General features: G+C 41.6%; 1 protein-coding gene across 1 annotated transcript; it reads left to right on the top strand.

Moving 5' to 3' along the window:
• The first annotated feature begins 2,331 nt into the window (after positions 1-2,331).
• tent4a (terminal nucleotidyltransferase 4A) lies at positions 2,332-18,309 on the top strand. The gene is given in 14 exon segments (XM_063900107.1): positions 2,332-3,220; positions 6,743-6,866; positions 7,878-7,924; positions 8,019-8,139; positions 9,319-9,426; positions 11,066-11,194; positions 11,540-11,753; positions 12,518-12,644; positions 12,737-12,840; positions 12,924-13,058; positions 13,061-13,092; positions 13,780-13,935; positions 14,542-14,715; positions 14,996-18,309. Coding segments are annotated over 14 exon segments (2,313 nt in total). The 5' UTR covers positions 2,332-2,543; the 3' UTR covers positions 15,161-18,309.
• The last annotated feature ends 1,126 nt before the right edge of the window (positions 18,310-19,435 follow it).

Below are 19,435 nucleotides of genomic sequence, written 5' to 3'. Positions count from 1 at the left end.
GCTTTGCAGTTGGAGCATATTTGCTTGGCCCATTATAATGCTGTGTGAAATGCCACAATGCGACTGACCCACCGCAGGCGATATGTGCATGTGTAAAAATGTGAAATAGCTGTTGATACAACAGTGTAAATGCAGCCTCCCACTAATGTGGGTTAAATATCTGGAACGTGCTGCGGCCTCATTATTATTCAAGCCACATGCAGTCTCTGACTACTGCCTGCTCCCTTAATATTATCTGATTTTACTGTTATGCCTGAGAGCATACAGTTCTCCAACCCTGCCTCTGTCTGTGTGTATATATATATATATATATATATATGTGTGTGTGTGGGTCTGTGTGAGGCATCTGTCAGCCATGGTCCAGTCGTCACCAATGTGGTAATCCCATAAAAGCTGACAATGAGGCAAACCAGCCTTGAAATCGCACGCACACACTGGCACACAGTCGTTTGGCTCGAGCCGAGTCTGTGACATGAGAGATGAGAGGAATAACCTATTCACTCATGGTGAATCACTCAAACGCCTGTGGTTCACACACTGTAAGATAGGGGGAGATAGAAAGTAGAGCTTAGATTTTTATGGCCGTACAGTGGGCTGTGAGCAGCTGTGTGTATGCATACAGTCAGAGAGCTACATATCTTCGCTGGCACACAGTTAGCTCTGGGGGGTTTTCCTTTACTGTGTCACATGCTGCACGTGAGTAGCATGAGTTGGGGGCGGGCATTATGCAAGGCGCTCTCTCCCTCACTCTTCTTCTTTTACATGCACACACATCCCAGAAGGTGCTGGTTATCCAGCCTGCCTCAGCTTCATCAGCGAGCTTAATGGGCTGCGAGATGGCTGTTACTGGAGCTGGGAGACATACAGGGCCTGGGATGATCAACCCCACCTGCTGTGCATTGCCCCTTGAAAAGGAGCGTTTGGATTCATGGTCTGCAGAGTGCATCTCAAATAATAAAAGAAGGGAAAAGATCCTGATCTCCATTTGCCATTACACAGTGAAAAGGACTGTGATTTTCCTGTTGAATGATGAGTTTTCTGCAGTTTAAACGTATGTGAGCGGCATTTGGAGGGCCAGAGGTTGCGATTATGGCACGTTTTTGAGATGATAACACAATGTGATCTCCTTCTCTGTCTGATGTTAATTGCAATTTGTCAAAGTGTTATGTTTTTCTAATTTGTCAAACATTTGAAATGTTAATTTAACAAAGACAGATGAAGTTGACTCTTCCTTTGTGGCTTATCTGGGCAGACATACTGTATTGCCTCAAGGTCCAAAATGGCCCTGAAATGCACGCATGCCCATAAATGTCTTAAATGTTCTTTTTTAATGTAAATCTGTGCAAACATTTCAACATCGGATGCTGGATGTTAACTTATATATGTAATTCATGCATGATTCAGCCACTGCTCTGCCTCTTATTGAAGGGGTATGCCCCATGAATCCACCCCTAGATAATTAAAATAACTGTAAATGTTCAAGTTCATGGTAAAAAAGGTATCATTGCTTTTGATCAAAATGTATGTAAACATAAACATATGTTCATGCCAATAAAGCTAACTGAATTGAATTGATAAGAGTGTACAAGATAGATACTTTATTCATCCCAAGTTGGGAAATTATTTTAGCATTTTGACAGTCAATCTACAATAATTACAAAATGACTTAAAAATATAGAATAAAATAAAGATAAAGACTCATAATTTAAATAATCATAAACATATTCTAAGTAAAAAGTGACAAGTATCAATACATTATAAAATATTCAATATAAGTTAGAGTACTCTCTAATAAACCAATCCACTGAACACATACATATAGTGTAATATATATATTTTAAAATGTGTACATTAGCTTGCAATAATGGACCTTCTGCAATAACTTGTATTTCAAGTAAGTAATAAAAGTCAAATAAAGCTTTATGTTATAAGAAAAGCATTTACTTATATTTAAAAGGAATTGGTAATTATATAGGCAGTTTATCATTTGGTTTCATGTTCAAAAGTATATTGATGTTGTCATTTGTAAATTGTAACACTATATGTCATTATGGTCATGCCAATAATGCTATTTCAATTCAATGGATAAGACTGCTGTTCTGCAAGAGCCATCGGACATCAAGGACCATATACAGTTACGATTTACCTTGGATTTAATTACTTGTTTTTCAATTAAATATTTATCGAATACAAATGAAAATATGAACGCTGTGTAATTCATCACCCGGCCGGAGAGAGATGGAGGAGTGGGCGTGTGTGGGGGGCGCAGTCATCGTTTAAGAAACCCACGGTACAGCGCATGCGCGTGGATTTGAAGAGAATACGCCATATTGAATTCCCGTAGGAAACGGCTTGCATTTTTTTCCCTCAGCAGCTAGCGGTGTGTAAATGGGACAGTTTATCACTTAGGTTTTAATTTTTAAATTCTCTTTTCGTTATCCGGCACAGAGCAGTGACATTTGGAAAGGACACCAGGGGAGCAGATTTTAAAACGGGGCTTGTGTGTGGTAGTAACTGGGGGGGGGGGGAGAAAAAGAAGTTGAATGGATCCGAGGGTAGCTTGGATTCAGCCCGAACAGAAAGGACCTGCGAACGCCTTATGGATGCACGTCTGGGAGACCTCTCAGGGAGCACGGACACTCTCATCCGCCCAGCACCAGAACTACAACCAGTGTGTGAAATACGGTACGTTGGGGGGTTTAAAAAATGTGGCATCGAGCAAGAGCAGCAGCAGCAGCCATCACAGCATCACTAGTACTGCGATTTCCTCCCTGGATATAAGGCTGTCCAACGAGAACTCTTTCTCCGGCACTGAACCAGAGGGGAAATCCTTGCTCCAGAAAACGGGAATCTCATCCACCACCTCCTCGCAGGAATCCCGTACCCCTTCCAGCTGTGAGAGGACTATGGGTGGAAATGTAACAGGCAATATTAATAATACAAATAAAAACGTCGGGGGTGCCAATCTCCTCCTCCACGGCATGGATAATAATGTCTATCAGCACCCGGCTTTCCAGCAGCTTTGCATGAAGCGCCATCAGGTTCACCCCTCCGTACCTGAAAACCCCACACACAACCACCATCCGGGCCGGAGGAAAAGTGAAAACAAAGCGAGCACTTATGGGATGAATTACTTGCTTTCAAACTGCACTAATGGCAATTATACGTGCACTTCTTGGACGCCATGGAAGACGAGGAAGTACAACCCTGGGGTCCTGGGGTAAGTGATCACTGCTTGGGGTTTAAAGGGGTTAAATGTACAGAATCATGATCAGAGATTTCTCCAGAAATGTATTAATCACGCAGCGGGGACATTTCAAAAGTGGCATAGCAGGTAAAAAAAGGCAAGTTATGATTAAAATATTTAATAAAGAAAAGCACACATTAGTAATCAAATAAATAAAGACAAATAAGTACACAACCATGGCTAAAATAAAATGTAGCAGCAGTTTAAAATAGCTATGTGACATAAATAACATATTAGAGTACATAAATGTGTCTTTTGGTTTAATTTGTTAAAAGCTGCTTGACAATTCTTAATAAATACATGTAAAATGTTAATGTACATAAAACTTAATAAAGATACTTATTTGCAAACGCAGTTAATGGTTTCTACGACATTGCAGTTTAAACTGGAGTTGAGCTGTTAGCTTCATAGCTGAAAAGCTACCGTTAGAATGAACCAACTAAACCGGAAGTGCAATGATTTTCTATTTGAAGTTTGAATTTAGCCGTTAAAAAAATCACAACATTACAACGAACTGCCGAGAGGTGCGATTAAAAGGCATATGTTGTGTGGAAGTTTATAATAATGCCGTTCATTACATCAACACTATTCATTTAAATGTTTTATCTTAAGGGTGATTTATTTAGAAGGTTTTAACCGGATATGTTGCTCTTGAGTCGGTCTGTTAGCCTGATGTGGCTATCGTTAGCTAACGGTTATCTCTTTTGTCTCAACATTATTTTGAAATTCAAAAGCTTTATTGTAATATGCACAAAAGTCATGGCAATTAACATCTTAAGTCTCAGAATCCTCCAACAATGCAACACAATATAAATATATATATGTACATATAACACATTTCAATAATGGAAATAGTCCACGAAGAAACAGTACATATAAAATAGTGCAAGGTCTGTTTCATGACCAGTGTGCAAATGATGCAGGAGAAGTGAACTATGTACATGTCAAATCAATTACAAAAAGTTAAATGTTGCAGATAATGTTGTAAGTGACCAAGTACCTGCAGGATTCTATATGTAACTGGAGTAAGACAAACAACAGAATATTAAATTAAATACTGTACAGTGGAATACATACTGTTAAGAAACAAGCAAATGAAACTGGTGTTGTTAAAAAAGAATACTTCAGCAAGCCTGTGTTAGTTAAAGGTGTTGGATAACACTCTTTTGTAATGTTGGATGAAGTACAAAGTCACATAAAATAAAATGTAATGAGTTACTTAACACCGCTGCTAGCAATTTAAGTAAAAATTTAACCAACTTTCAAGTTGACCAAATACAACCAACCTTACTTTAAAAAGAACAGTTGATACTGGTGTCATTACACAATACTACAACTAAAGGGGTTGGATAACCCTCAACTTGTGTAATGTTTGGTGAGGTAACAAGCAGTTCATTCAGCCCCAGGCAGTCTCCCATGTGCCTGTACTGTTTCTAATTTATTAATCATAAAACAAATAGTTTTGCCTACTCAAGAAACTTAGAAAAACACGTTATATTTAAAAGATGATCTGGTATATTGTATTTTCCAGCCTTTTCCACAATTTCGTCACACTTTAGAGGAGTAAAACAGTTTTTCAGTAAGTTAAGTTATGTACATCTTAAAGACCCCATTCAATTAAGTACTGAATAGTTGTAACATACAAGTTGAATGCAGTCAAAGTGAACTCTTATTCCAGGTTATTTTTCATGTAGCTTTCACTTAACAAGACTTAATCAACACATCAAAAATCTGGAATAAATCTGAGATTAATGTGTTAGTATGCATGGTCCTTGTTCAAATAAATAAAACAACAGACAGAATACGGCCTAATTTAAATATATGTTTTGTTAAAGGGGAAAAAATAACAATTTATTGGAACAGTGCTTTAGTACATATTAACTCTAGTACAGGTTTCACTTGGGTGATACATCTTAAGTTGCATCAAACTTTTTTCTATTGGGGTAATTATGAATGATCAGTGGGTGTAGTATAAATGCATAAGTCCTACATTGTTAATGTAGTAAGAGTTGTGCTATTAAATATATAGTAAACCTTTTTATTTTACTGTTCTAAGGGTAGTTATTTTGCTCTTGCAAACGCTTTCCCCCAATAGAGATGACCACGGAACTTCTAGATGTGTTGCATGACCTTGTGATATTTGTAATGGCTGGTTGCACCCAGCTGGGAATTTTTTGTACAAGGAATTGGTGTTTGTCATGAAAGCACTCGTACTGCTTGATACTTAGTATTCTAATAACCCCAACTCCTAAATTCGCTGAAAATGAAAGATATTACTTCATGTATTGTCCTGCTGTAAAAAGAAAACACATGGCATTTTCTTTGGGTGTTTGTGCAAGTTTTCTGATGCAAGTTTTGGCTTGTGCACTTGCAGTAGTTTCCCTTCGGGGTACCCTTTGAAGTCCTACATAGAGGGATTTGCTCTTAAATGTCTGAATTAAGAGTGTAGTTATGTATGAAATTGCAATGATCCGGGATTAGGTTAGGAAAAATTGTTTTACGTAATTGATTTCTTTAAAACCGGACCCTAAAATTGAGGAGAGGAGATGACTCACTAGTTTGTAAGGGGTAGCTTTAGCAGCAGTTCTTATTTTGGCTGTGGGGGGCCCAACAAGCAGCATGCCGTCTGTCATCACTGGACTATTGGCATGGATACGCCCAGGCCTGCTGGCAGAGAGATTCCCCAAAGAGTGGGCACAAGGGCGGACTGCGTTTCCTCCAGGCGCTGGTAATTGATTGTGACAGTCTCCCTGTTCTGTATTTCACACTGACATCATGGCATGCATTCCTAGAAAAAAATGAATGGCCACAGGGTTGAACAGAGTTCCACTGTTCGGAGGCATTTGACTGGTTGGAAATCTTTACATTATATGCACCCCCCTCAAAACAATATCAGCACAATGAGGCCTGGGACCTCCGGCATGCTATGGCTGATATGGCCCTCATTGTTTTACCTTCTCCCCCTTCCTCTGAAAACCTTAAAGGTGTGTTGTACTCTAGCTTGATGAAGAAGATATGCCTTCACTGATAGTGGGATAAGATTCTTCCTCCCTTTTTACCATGACCATTTATGTTCAGCCTTGTTTATGGGCTAGTGGTTATAGTTTGTGGTCTTAATAAGACTAGTTTTCTAGGTTAAAGAGAAATGCTTTGACTCAAAGGATATGGCATCTTTAGAAATACAAGAACTTGCTTGTGATTGTTAAGAAACTATTTTGACTCTGATAGCTTCCCTGGCTCTGGCATCATTTGGGTTAACCGGCACAGTGAAAACAAGGAAGCTAATCTTGGGCCATCTGGAAAGATTTATAGCCAGTTACGGTATAATATAGTACGTTTTTAGAACCTATAGTCATTTGGTTGGTAGCTGTTCATACATTAGTAATATGAAATACCCCTGAGCAAGACTCCTTAGCATACTAGAGTATGTAGCACAGCATAGCCTAGCATTACTGTGGGGAATAACCGTTACCTTTCTTCCTCCTTTCTTCCCAGACTCCACGAGGAGGTGATTGACTTCTACAACTTCATGTCTCCTCGCCCAGAGGAAGCAGCTATGAGGAAGGAGGTGGTGAAGCGGATAGAGATGGTCATCAAGGAGCTGTGGCCCACTGCAGACGTAAGACACACGCACGCATAAACGCACACACACATTTGCTCTGTTTATCAGGATCAATTCCCCCCCTTTCAAATTTTTAATATCTTAGAGAGCAGTCTCTTAAATCATGCAGCCCATTCTTAGAGGAGGACTTATTGGCACACACACTAACTGTGATCTCAGATTGCTTCTAGCTCTTTGTTGAGTGTGTGTGATTTAACACTCTTTTAAACTTGAGAGTGTTTGTTCAAGATAACACCAACGTGTTCCTTGTTTTTATTCAGTTTACATTTTGGGAGATATGCTAATGCTAACTGCCGTTTTGAAATGCAAAATATCCAGTAGAAGTTATTTAATCAAAAGTAATTATAAGTCAGTTTCTCATGTTGCATGTTCAGAGTAAGTGATGGAGGGTCCTGCGGCAGGTTGTGTAGTGCAGGGCCGTCGTGTTGACGTAATGCCCCCTTCATTACTTAATCATGTGAGATACGTGCAGTGCTGATTTGTTGGCTGCCACTCTGCCCCTCTTCCTCTGTGAGCCTGACTGTCAGGTAAATGGATCAAGCCCCTGATTTGTACCAGCCTCCCTTTTCATTTCAGCCTATTAATCCTGGCCTGTCTTTGTGCCATTGCCTTGTCGTATGTACCAGACGGAAAGGGAAAGAACTCGGCTTCCTTTTGGAGAGCGTTCGCATGCAGCGCCCAAACATTGCATTTTCCCCCCTTACCTGTTGTTTACTTAATTTGGCAGTTTACTCCACTTGTTAGCGTAGGCTGTCTCTAAAGTGGAATGTGGAAATACCTAGTTGCTGTTAGTTTGAGTTGGATTCATAAATCATCTCGACAAATGAGCTATTGTACGATACAGTATCTGTGCTGTCAAATCAAAGCCAAACTCATTATATTTAGATTGTGATAAGAAAGGCTATGAAATGCCAGTGCGTTTTTAGTTTCCTTTGTGTGTGTTTCCTCAAATGTTCCTGAAGTTTGATCATGTTTTAAAATGTTTTTCTTAACCTTTTTTTTTCCCAGGTCCAGATATTTGGTAGCTTCAGCACAGGGCTGTACCTTCCGACCAGGTAAGAACCTCATGTACATCATTTTTAATTACCTAAAATGTTTTATACCTGATGTGTTCAGTACTTTTAACATTCAGACTGCTTTTCCCCTCAGTGACATTGACCTGGTGGTGTTTGGGAAGTGGGATCGACCCCCGCTGCAAGAACTGGAACAAGCTCTTCGCAAACATAATGTGGCCGAACCTTTCTCCATTAAAGTGCTGGACAAAGCTACGGTGAGTAACCAGAGCACTTTGCTGTCTTCAGATTGAGTCCCTTAATAAAACCGCACAGATATGCATCAAACACAGTCCGGAATTTGATTAAATGGCGATTTAATGTCCCATGTGCACTGGTTCTGGTTTTATTCTTCCCAGTAAATAAAAGAATATCACAGTCACAATGAATCCTGGTCCAATTGTAACAAACCCAGCCAAACCCAAATTTGGCAGGAGTTACAACATCCCTAGAAAAGTTCCTCTGGACTTCAAACGGTCACTTAGATGTATAAAGATTTGGCTCCATTCCTATTTAATGTCCATGGAAAAATGAGGAGGAAAAGAAGAGACTTAATTAGAGTCTTCCATCTGTTTGCATGATAAGTGGCACACTCTGCCAGTGGACTGTCAATACACCGTTCACAGGGTTTGCACAAAATGATAGATTTTAAACTGTTAAGTTTTTAATGTAAAGAAAATGCATGGATTTGAATTTATTCCCTAACATAGTGTGTTGTGCCATCTACACAATCACTCATGTAAACTAAAAATCCTTTAATATTTAAAACGAAATGGCCCTGTTCATCATTTGTCTCCCGGTGTGTATCTATCTATCTGACTACAGCTAGATAAGCATTAAATAATCATGATTAAACGTACAATAATAAACTAATTTGGGTCAACAGCTGACAATTACACAAAGTGACATGAGGGGAAGACACCAGTTATGTAAAAAAAGAAGAATGCTTTCAAAGCCACACTCCAGATGTGATGATAACAGCTTTGACATCTTTGGGTAAACATAACTTGAATAGTGTTTAAACCTTAAAAACTACACACAATAATATGACAATAGATAGTAGTTCAACACAAATGTAAACCCCTCACCCTCATGTCAACAATACTCCACTGTTAGCTGCCGTGTTATTTGTAGTGTTTCTATTTAAAGTAAAATCCCAAGTTATGCTGCTAAACACACACCATCATCATGTGGCGTGTGCACACCACCAAGCTAACCACGGCTTGCTTCCATGCTGTCTCTGCTGACATGATAATGAGTAGCTAATGGCTGTATTTTACATTTTTTTGGATTAGCATTTGCGTCCTCAAGGCTGTCCTTTTAAACATGTTCCCTCCCCCCCCCCCCCGATCACACAGAGACTGTTTGCTAATGCATGTCACCGTTTCTGCCTTCAGGTGCCAATCATCAAGCTGACCGACCAGGAGACAGAGGTGAAGGTGGACATCAGCTTCAATGTGGAGACGGGCGTCAAGGCGGCGAGCTTCATTAAAGATTATGTCAAGGTGAGCCGTTCATTTATCGCCTGGAGGTACAGCTCACAGGTGCAGGGGTTATCGTGGTGATATTTGATAATCAAATCAGACCAGGAGGCAGGAAATGACGCACAGAAGTCCATTGCATTTTAAAACCAGATGAAGTCTTCACTGACTGCAGGAAATCAGGCACAATACAAGCAGCAAAAACATATGTAAGAGGAAATGGTGATGTAGACTTATTTAAATAAAAACCACCAGAGGAGTCACATCATTTCTATTTTTACAGTGGGGTTTAAATGCAGAACTGTGGAAGTTCCCCATGAATCAGACAGCATTTTAAAGCATTACACTTCAATCTGGTGTTGGCACATTTCATTTCCAAAGTGAAGCTGGAACGGACCCCAGCAACCATGCTCAGAATAATCTCCACTTAAACTGAAAAACATACGCTGCCAAAACCCACCCGGCGTAGGTGAGCTCCTCCCTGTGGCTCTAACTAAATTCCTGCTGAAGGTGGATCTGTGCTCGCTTCAGTCACGGTTGTAGTAGCTAATGCACCAGAGGAATTCCAGGAGCTGACGTTCCAGCCAGCTTTCAGCTTTTTGGATCTTTTCCCCCCTTTTGTTGTTGTTGTTTCTTTATGTATTATGCTCCTCTGCGAGTGCAGGTCTGAGTTGGAAAGCCTGCTGTTCACATCCACGCTCGGCATCAACCCAGGGATAGTTGATGTTGCTAATGCATGGGTGTGACTGACTTGTCATTGAGAGGGCAGCTCAGAGTTAATCCTCGTATGTCAGATTCCCACGCAGCCAGTTGGAGTCTATCTCCCAGTATCACGTCTCTAAAAGCATATTCGAGAAGTCGACCAAGCCCCGCTGCTCCATTGGCACAGATACACACACAGACACACACACACTGCCAGAAGGTCATGCTCACTTTTCAATTGGAGAAGGAGCATTTTTGTAATTCCCATTCCCAGGTCCTCAAGGGGGTTCAGCACGTTATTAAGTCAGAGGCTCCCGGAAGCCTCATTTAACACATTTGTGTAGAACGTTTGATCCTGTAGAAGCTAGAAGGAGTAGTTCAGCGATGGTAGGAGTGTTCCGATGTATAAATCACATCCATTGTAAAATGACAAGTCAGCTGTTTTAAAAACAAGAGTGAGATCAGTGTGGATTCAAGGAAAACTGTGGTTTCAGCAGGGATTTTCACTGGTTTGGCAGGATTAAAGCTTACTGAAAGAAAATCAAATAGGGATTAAACATTACACATATTATTATTATTAGTCACAGTTATTGTGAAAACATGACTCATGTATAGAGCTACACAGCATTTCCACTCTGGAGGATGCAGGTAGTGCTGGTATATAAAGTAGTACTGTATTGGAAGAAGGACTCAGACCTTAACTTAAGTAAAAGTACAAATGCTCAATTACAAAGTAAAGCAGGGCTATTTTACAATATGTGAACTACTTGCTGAATAAAGTCTCGTCCTATCTGCAGCTCATTGAATTCTTAACAACTTACCAGACTCACACACTTCTCCTCATTCACTACAACTGGAACCGGGGTCAAATATACGCTTTAGTATTCTCTGTCAGCCCCTCTTCCCGTTCCCTAATCCAGAGTTTGACAGTTCTCATACCTGACTGTTCTTCCTCCCTTAGATGTATCCCGTGCTGCCTTACCTGATCTTTGTCCTGAAGCAGTTCCTGCTGCAGCGGGATCTAAACGAAGTCTTCACCGGGGGAATCAGCTCGTACAGCCTCATCCTCATGGTCATCAGCTTCCTACAGGTACGGGAAGATGCTGACACGTCCCTGAAAGATACAGGGGCAGAAAGTAGTCCAGTGCAGGATGTGGTGGCAGGACCATTGAGAGTGTGTGGGAGAGAAACTGCCTCTGGAGGGAACACAGAGCCTTTGCAGAACATTTACATGCACACAAATCTATAGAACACACTACAGGGAAGGGTGAACCCCGAAATGGAGCAACACAAATACTGATAGTATCATTCATAGGAGAATTAGTATAAGTACTCAGCTTCCCACACATCCAGTGCTGACAGACATCAATAATGATCATTACTAATGCGTTGTAATTCTTGTTTTAAATCCATGCTAATCAATTCTCCCTTTCAGCTCCATCCACGCATCGACGCCAGAAACCCCAATGAGAATTTGGGCGTGCTGCTGATCGAGTTCTTCGAGTTGTACGGCCGCCACTTCAACTACTTGAAAACAGGGATTCGCATCAAAAACGGAGGCGGGTACCTAGCCAAAGAGGAGATCATGAAGTCCATGACCAACGGCTACAGGCCGTCCATGCTCTGCATAGAGGACCCGCTGCTCCCAGGTGTGTATCACAAGAAATACCTCCAACAAATTCTCAGAAGTCATTCAGGATGATATTGAAGTAGTTAAAATTTGAAGTGAGGCTTAAAATGACCTTTATTGATGGCTGCATTGTAACAAAACTGGTTTAAACACTTAAAAAAACACCTTTATTGCAACCAAAGAGTTAAAACTGAGTATCAAACAGGGCCATGTTAGGTTTATTTAGTTAGTTGTTTGAATCCTGATGAAAAGATGGACCTTTTTTATAGAGATTCAGTTCCCCTGTAGAAATCTAAAGCAGTGTGGGTACATGCACTGCGTATATTAACCTGCCGCTTCTACATTCACTGATAAATACTGACCTATATGTGCTCCAGTGTTCATATCATTCTATACAATATATCAGGATTTGAAAATTCATTTGGGGGACACCTGGTGGTAGTTTTGAGAAAATGCACAGAGTAAACTGGCTAAAAGAACACACAGACAGCTCCTGGATGTTATTGTTTTTAAATAAACGACCCTATGCTATAATAACCTTTTAAACAAATGTGCGTAATGGCTTTAATGTCCCTGGATCGCTTTAGAAGTTTGATCTAAGGCTCCAATTTATAGGAACACTGCGTAAATGAACTACATTATTTAAATTCTATCAACAAGTGAGTCATTTTTAACAGCAAGCGTAGAGTTTAAGTAAAAGCTTAAATGAAAGCTTGAATGGCACACAGACATCTTGTTTCTCCTCCTCTAAGTAATAACTACTGTGTTTTTTGCTCCATGTAGGCAATGATGTGGGGAGGGGTTCCTATGGTGCCATGCACGTCAAGCAGGTGTTCGACTACGCCTACACTGTCCTGAATCACGCCGTGACCCCGCTCGCTCGCTCCTATCCCAACAAAGACTCCGAAAGGTTTCTACTCAATCCGTTCTGCAGTTTAAAGAAAGATACCGTGGATAAAAGTTGTGGTTTATTTTAAAACCCCTCTCTTTGTCCTTCTGCAGCACCATGGGAAGGATCATCCGGTTGACCCAGGAAGTGATCGACTACAGGGAATGGATCATTAAGAAGTGGGGGGGGCGGGATCTGGCACGGACAGACAACAGAGGTACGACCCCTCAGAGGTCATAAATGTTACCCCAAAAACGTTTTCTGTATAATGTGTTAAATGTCTTGTTTGTTTCTTTGCAGTTTCCCCTCCCAAGGAGCCGGAGCCCTGCGTGCTGGGTGGGGGTGTCGGGCTGGAGGAGCAGCAAAGGGATTCCGCCTCTCCCCACAGCGCAGACTCCCCCATGTCCATCTCCAGCCCCCAGCAGCACTCCTCTGCCTCTCCGTCTCCTCGCTGTCGGGATCAGACAACGTAAGACAGACACACTGTAGAGGCACTCGATGCCCGTCAAGATGTGTTTAGACCCTAAAAGAAGCTTTTTGCACCCACAAATTCTAGTCATGTCATGTTTTTGGGAGTCTCTACATTGTCTTTGTGCTCCTTCTGAAAAATGTGCTTCTCGCTTGGTCTTAACACACCTTGCGATACAATAGAGTGGTGCAGGAACGAGTCCTAAAACCCGGAAGTGGGTTAGCATTTCACCACTTCCCGTTCTCTCGTCTCAGAGTCAATGGGATTTCTCTGTAGGATTTTGGAAAATAGCTTGAAATAAGGTCTGTGGTTGACACAAATTAAAAAGACAGATCACGTTTTGTTCTACGACATTAAATACATCAGCAGTGCCCCCCCCCCCCCCCCCCCCCCACTGGTGATTTTTCTAGAGATATGTGTCTGAAAAACAATGGTTGTTAACAAGTGGCTGAATAACACCTCTCTGTATGATATACACAACTACAATGTGATGTGATTAGTCACTTAGCATCCATCATAATGTAGAATCACTGCCACCCGCCGGATGAAGCTACATGCAGCTGTTGTATTCTCTCCAGCCCAGCAAACAGAAACTGGTCCCATTTGGATCAAATTATATTGTGGTATTTAAACGAGACGTGCTAGTGACCTATCCTCGCTCATTATCTCATATCTGTCATTTGAAAGGACTCGGATTCAGCGCTGCCGTGTCCCGTCCCTCCGCCCACCATGCCACCGTTCCCGTCTTTCCCGCCTCTGGGTCTAGCTCTGCCCCCGGGCCTCAGCCTAGGCAAACACGGCATGGGGGGGCACCACCACCTCATCCTGCATCCAGGCTCACAGGTAGGCACGCTGGATATGCTACAGGCACCTAGGGTGAAACTAATCTTAGACCATGGATGAGAATAAGGAACAAGAAATAGTGGTTGTTGTTTGGATCAGGTTTAAGCAGTTTGAAGATACATGTATCTAAACGGTTTCGGCACCACTTTACAGTAAGGTTGTGAACACTTTATAAACCATTAATAAGCTTTTGTATGACAAGAGATAAACAGCCCCCCCCAAATCCATATTGATGTTTCTTGCCAGAAGTAAGCTAGGTAGCCAATATAAGGCTTAGTCATCTTGCCAAATAGTGAGCCTGTGTTGAGGTATGAAAACCATGTTAGAACTGGTTTATAAATAGGTTCCCAATGATTAATAAAGTGTTTACAACCTAATTATAAACCCTTTATGGATCCTTTATAACGGGAGTCTTATTGGGAAGTGGTTCCACAGTTTCAGACCTAATGACTGTTCTCAGTATCATAGTGAGGTACTATTTATTAACCTTGAGAAGTATCTCAAACGGTGCTGCGTTACTGTTCAAATTTGAAGAATTGGTCTTGGAAAGTTCTTTTAATTTGATGTTTAACGAATCCCCCCCCCCCCCCCCCCTTTGTCCTCCAGGCTCGCGTCTCGCTGCCCGGTGGTCTAGCCATGCACTCCATACCTGGCAGACAGGTGTGTATAGACACCGGGCTCCCCCACTTCTTCCACATGCCCCCCCCAGCCCACGGTCATGCCCCCGCCCCCTCCAGCCCCCAGCCTCTGTCCAGCCCCCACTCCAGCCACACACACAAGGTAGGTGCCGGATGCCCCACACACACACACACACTCTCCATTTCATATTTTCTGTGTGATTTTTCTCATGTAAAATTGTCATAATTGATCTGTCGATATGGGACTGTCAAAAATAATATATGAAATTATGACTCATTTTTGAAAATTCAAGCAAAACCTACTTCAATCATAGCATTTTAAATAAAAAAAATAACAACAAATTAATTTCCTTGCCTGTGCTCATCAGTAAAGAGACTTATTTACATATTTTCTCTCTTCTTCTCTCCCCCCGTTTCCTCAGAATGGCGTGAAGTTCAACGTGAAGGGCTTCCACAACCCGCCGCTGGTCAACAACCCCGTGCTGATTAACCGCGGACACACACACACTCACTCTCACACACAGTACCACCGCAACACGTGGCGGCGCAGGAAGAGGGACAGCCTACCAGTCAGCCTCAGCAGATAGAAACCACTCCTCTTCCTCCCCCACGTCTGCCCCCTATTTCTCTGGATGCAAACCCCCCCCCCCACACCCTCCGTCAGTCTCTGAGGAGGACCGAGGACCAGCAGTTTCCGGGCTGCCGCGACACAGAACGACAGCCCCTCAGCATCTTCTTCCTAAAATCCCTACCTTTCCATCCCTGCATGACTCCCTTTGAGTTCTCAGTATTATGTTCCTTTCAGTATTCCTCCCCATCTCGGTTTCAGGTCTCTCACTGTTGTTGTTGTTTTGTTTTCGACTGACTTGGTGGTGACGCCGTTGCCAAGTTCACCTGACCTCGTCTGCCTCTGGTTCAGTGTTCCTTTTTTAATGTTCTTTTTTTTTACAGTTTATACTCTTAAGAACAAACTTTTCATTTGTGCAATAATGTTATGTTTCTTTCGGAAACTAAAGTAAATGCTTATTTAATTTGTGTGTGTATATGTAAAGGCATTTTTATACAGTTGTTTTATTTTTGTAGAGTTTTAAATTTTGTTTACGAATCCTTTCCTGAGGCAGCATCTCTGGAGTGTGTGTGCAAGTGTGTACCATAGTTGTTTATGTATGTGTGAGTGTGTGTGTGCTGTCTGTCAGGTTGAGACGGACCCCCGTTCAGACCCCCACCCCCTCCTCCTTCTCTTCTCTCTTTCCTCGATATTCCCTCCACTTTCCTTCGTCTGTCTTGTGAAAAATGGGCGAGGTTAACAAGGAATTCCTCCTGGAAGTTTTGTTCCTCAGCCCAGTTGATCTAAGGCAGGGGTGTCCAAACTACAACCCGGGGGCCAAATGCGGCACGCAGGCCATTTTGAATCGGCCCTCAGCAAATTCTAAAAGTATAATGCAATATGGCCCATACTTTAAACTTCAGCTTGTCTTATATTGTACTTCTCAAATATATGTTTACATATATTAATGAGCCCAATTTCAAATAAATCCAGTCATTTAGAATGTAAAACATTGTAGTTGATAAAAAAAAAAAGCCCAATAACTTCCATAACAAGCTTGAAATCTAACCTTCATATTTACTCTTATTATAAACAATCTGATGCTTCTGTTTTAAGGAATGAGCTGCCAACACAATTAATGAAACCCTTAAGAGAGATGGGATGTAGGCAGTTTTTTCCTTAAACCATTTGAAAGTATCGGGCATTATTCGCCTACATTTGATCTGTTTTGCTAATCTGTAACCTAACTTATGAGGCAATATTCACCTTTATAAGTGGCCCAGCTCTTTTTCTGTATGTGGCCCTCGGTGAAAAAAGTTTGGACACCCCTGGTCTAAGGCATCCTGGAGGGAAGTGAAGGGATGGAAAATTGCACCCTGGGAAATCCTGAGAAACAAGAGGAGAGGGTGTCATTCTGTTTTGGCCTAGAAGAGCAGATCTAGCGGTGCCACCTTGAGATTGTTTGTTTTTTTATCTCTCCGTAAGCGTGGCCATCTTTCACTCAAACGGAGGAGATTTTTAAGGGAACGGGAAGAGCCTGTTCGGTTAAACATGTCCTATTTGTGCTCGTCTCTCTTTATGACGGGTTGTGGCCAAGAAAGCAACAGCTTATCTGACTTGAATTTGAAGATTAGGGAAACAGGGCCTCAGAGAAATCCTCGTAGTCTCTCCGGTCGAAGGGACCTGGTTGTTGGAGCGCTAGGCTCTTGTCCGCAGCTGTAAAAGAGTGCAGACCAACACTTAGATGCTCAGCGATAAGGTTTTCCCCTTCATGCTCCCGGACAAAGGAGATGGAGGGAGGGGGTGTCTTCCTGAACCAATGACCCTAGTGAAAGGGAATTTTATTTTGATTCCATTCAGGAATCTCCTGTATATTCAATTGCCAGGTACTTCCGCTAATTGTTTGCAATGCCTTTCTTTGTGTTTACTTGGAGTGTGTGTTCGTCGTTTCATGTGAGACACACACTCGCAGGCAGGACTGTCGAAGGCTGTGACTCGCCCCGAACACGGCACACACACTGGTGTTATTACTATGCAAGTGGATTATTCTAATTATTGTCTTGTCTCTCCATTTTTGTCTCTTTTTTTTCTCCATATGACAAACACTGCTTGTTGGACTCGTGTTACTGACTGTCAAGACTCGTAAGCCATGGCATCTTTCTCCCCCTCCCCCCCCCGTTGTCTTGAATCAAGGTCCCGCTATGTTTCAAAGTCTAGTTTTCTACATCTATCAGTCTAATGTAAGGAATGGGGATGTAAATGTCAGTGGTCTGTGTCGTGCGTGACAAAGTGAAACGTGTGTGAGGAAGTATCGAGACTCATGACTTTATTCATTTTTAAAAATCAGACTGCTCATGAGCGGGAGCGCCCAGAGAGCGACTTGCACTCTGCAGGTGCACTTCAGAGAGTGTCCAAAAACAATTCTCCAGTGCTGTTAGAATATTTATGTTTACCTCTTCTTTTTAAAACCATGGCAACTCAGTCAGAACCGCACCTGGCATCATTTCTCAGATGAAGGTTTCCTGATTTGACCGCGGATGATGAGCTAACCATCACCTCTAACAGCTTCCATCCGCCCTTTGGTGCATGAATACTCAGTTACATAAAATCCTACCCCCCCATAAACAAATTGGATGTAGTTTTAAACTGCATCCCTGTCGGCCATGTTAGCTTTTTAGAGATATGAACGACCGTTGGTTAAGAGGCTGACAATGGAATTGGTAAAAGTTGATAGTTGACTGGTTGGTTGCCAGCATCTCCACAGAAAAGACTTGACATGCAGTATCCGAAGAAGTCTGTACCGATTGAAGTCTCAGTGGTTTCGGTTGTGCTCTGATTCTCCAGATTGGCGGGAAAACAAAGCGTCAGAGAGACAGCCGGGGCCGCTGAGATTTCAGCGTACACATGAACATGTAGATGCAGTGATATAAGAGCCCTCGTTGCAAAACCATGAGGGATTTTAAACTGGCGGCTGCTGTTTTAGAGAGAAGCGGCAGCCCCTCTTTGTCCTGGCTGATTCCTGTGAGCAGTGGCCCTCTGAATGCACACTAAGCTACCGGTGGACAGAGGGACCCCCTGCTCAGCTTGTGGTTGTTCTTTCTTCTTTTTTTTTTGGGTTGTTTTTTTGACATTTGTATGTAAATATATTTTTTTCTATTTTATTTTTTAATAAACATTTTAAAACTGCCAGTCAGGCTGTGTGTTTCTGAATTGACAGTGAAAATATGGACTACATTTACACATTTCTTTAAACTAAACGCATAAATGTTATTATTATTCTAGTAGTTGATTTTTCTAAATGAGGTGAATGTTCTTTATATACCCTTTCAGTTGTGTTACTGGCCACCGGGTGAATGTAAGTCCCATAATCAATCCTTTTAATCCTCTTTATTGGTCTCCACACCCTGAGAGTTATATTCAGGTTTTAAAGGAACAGTTTTGATTATTTTGTAGTGGGGTTGTATGCGGTACTTATCCATAGTGCGTATATCATCTTCTGTAGAAGCTGTTATCTATTTATTCCATTGATAAAAACACTAACTGCAGATCACAGGTGTAACTTGCCTACTGCTGTCTTGTTTGTTTGTAACAAGGTGTGACTTGTTACAAGCAAGGCAACACTGATTCCCAACATGAGGGTCTTTAACTCCACTAGGGTCGCTAGGGCTTCTCGAATCCCAAGTATTTTAAGTAGAAAATCAATGAAAGATCTAATAGAACAAGTGCAGGGGGGGACCCTCACCCTAACCCTAAGGCTATGAAGTTTCTTGAATCTTTTATAATTCAACGCAAAAAAGTAAAATACTAAGAGTTTATTAAAAGTTTGCAAAGGTAACAGGGAACTTTATCACTGGTGCAATACTGAGGGTTAATACTCTGCCTAAAATTCATCCGAATTGCTGGTTTTACACTACAGTCCTGCAGTTGCTACTTTAACTTTTCTGGTTTTCATACGGTTTATGACCTGTTCGTCACTGTCATCGAATATATTAACAGGAAATATCCTTTAAATGTCACTCAAACTGGGGTCGTCAGTTAACTTAATGATAGGAAAGGGGCAGGTAGAAGGAACACGTTGGTAACCACTGCTTTAAAATAAGAAAGTCACACAAACAAACGTAACAATTCAGAGAGCCTTAAACCACCAACTCCTGTGTTGTACAAAGTAAAATATGTTATTTTGTCAATGGATTCTGGTTGCTCTGAAGACTATGTAGAGTGTTTCAGATCCTCATTGGAAAATGATAGCAGTAGCACATTAAAACTATTCCAAATATAGTGCAGATTTAAACTGGTACTGAGGTCTTTAAGGTTA

The sequence above is a fragment of the Eleginops maclovinus genome, chromosome 13 (genome assembly GCF_036324505.1).
Source record: "Eleginops maclovinus isolate JMC-PN-2008 ecotype Puerto Natales chromosome 13, JC_Emac_rtc_rv5, whole genome shotgun sequence".
NCBI classification, from domain to species: domain Eukaryota; kingdom Metazoa; phylum Chordata; class Actinopteri; order Perciformes; family Eleginopidae; genus Eleginops; species Eleginops maclovinus.
The sequence above is the reverse complement of the archived record's forward strand: the minus strand, read 5'-3'. Positions and strand labels throughout refer to the sequence as shown.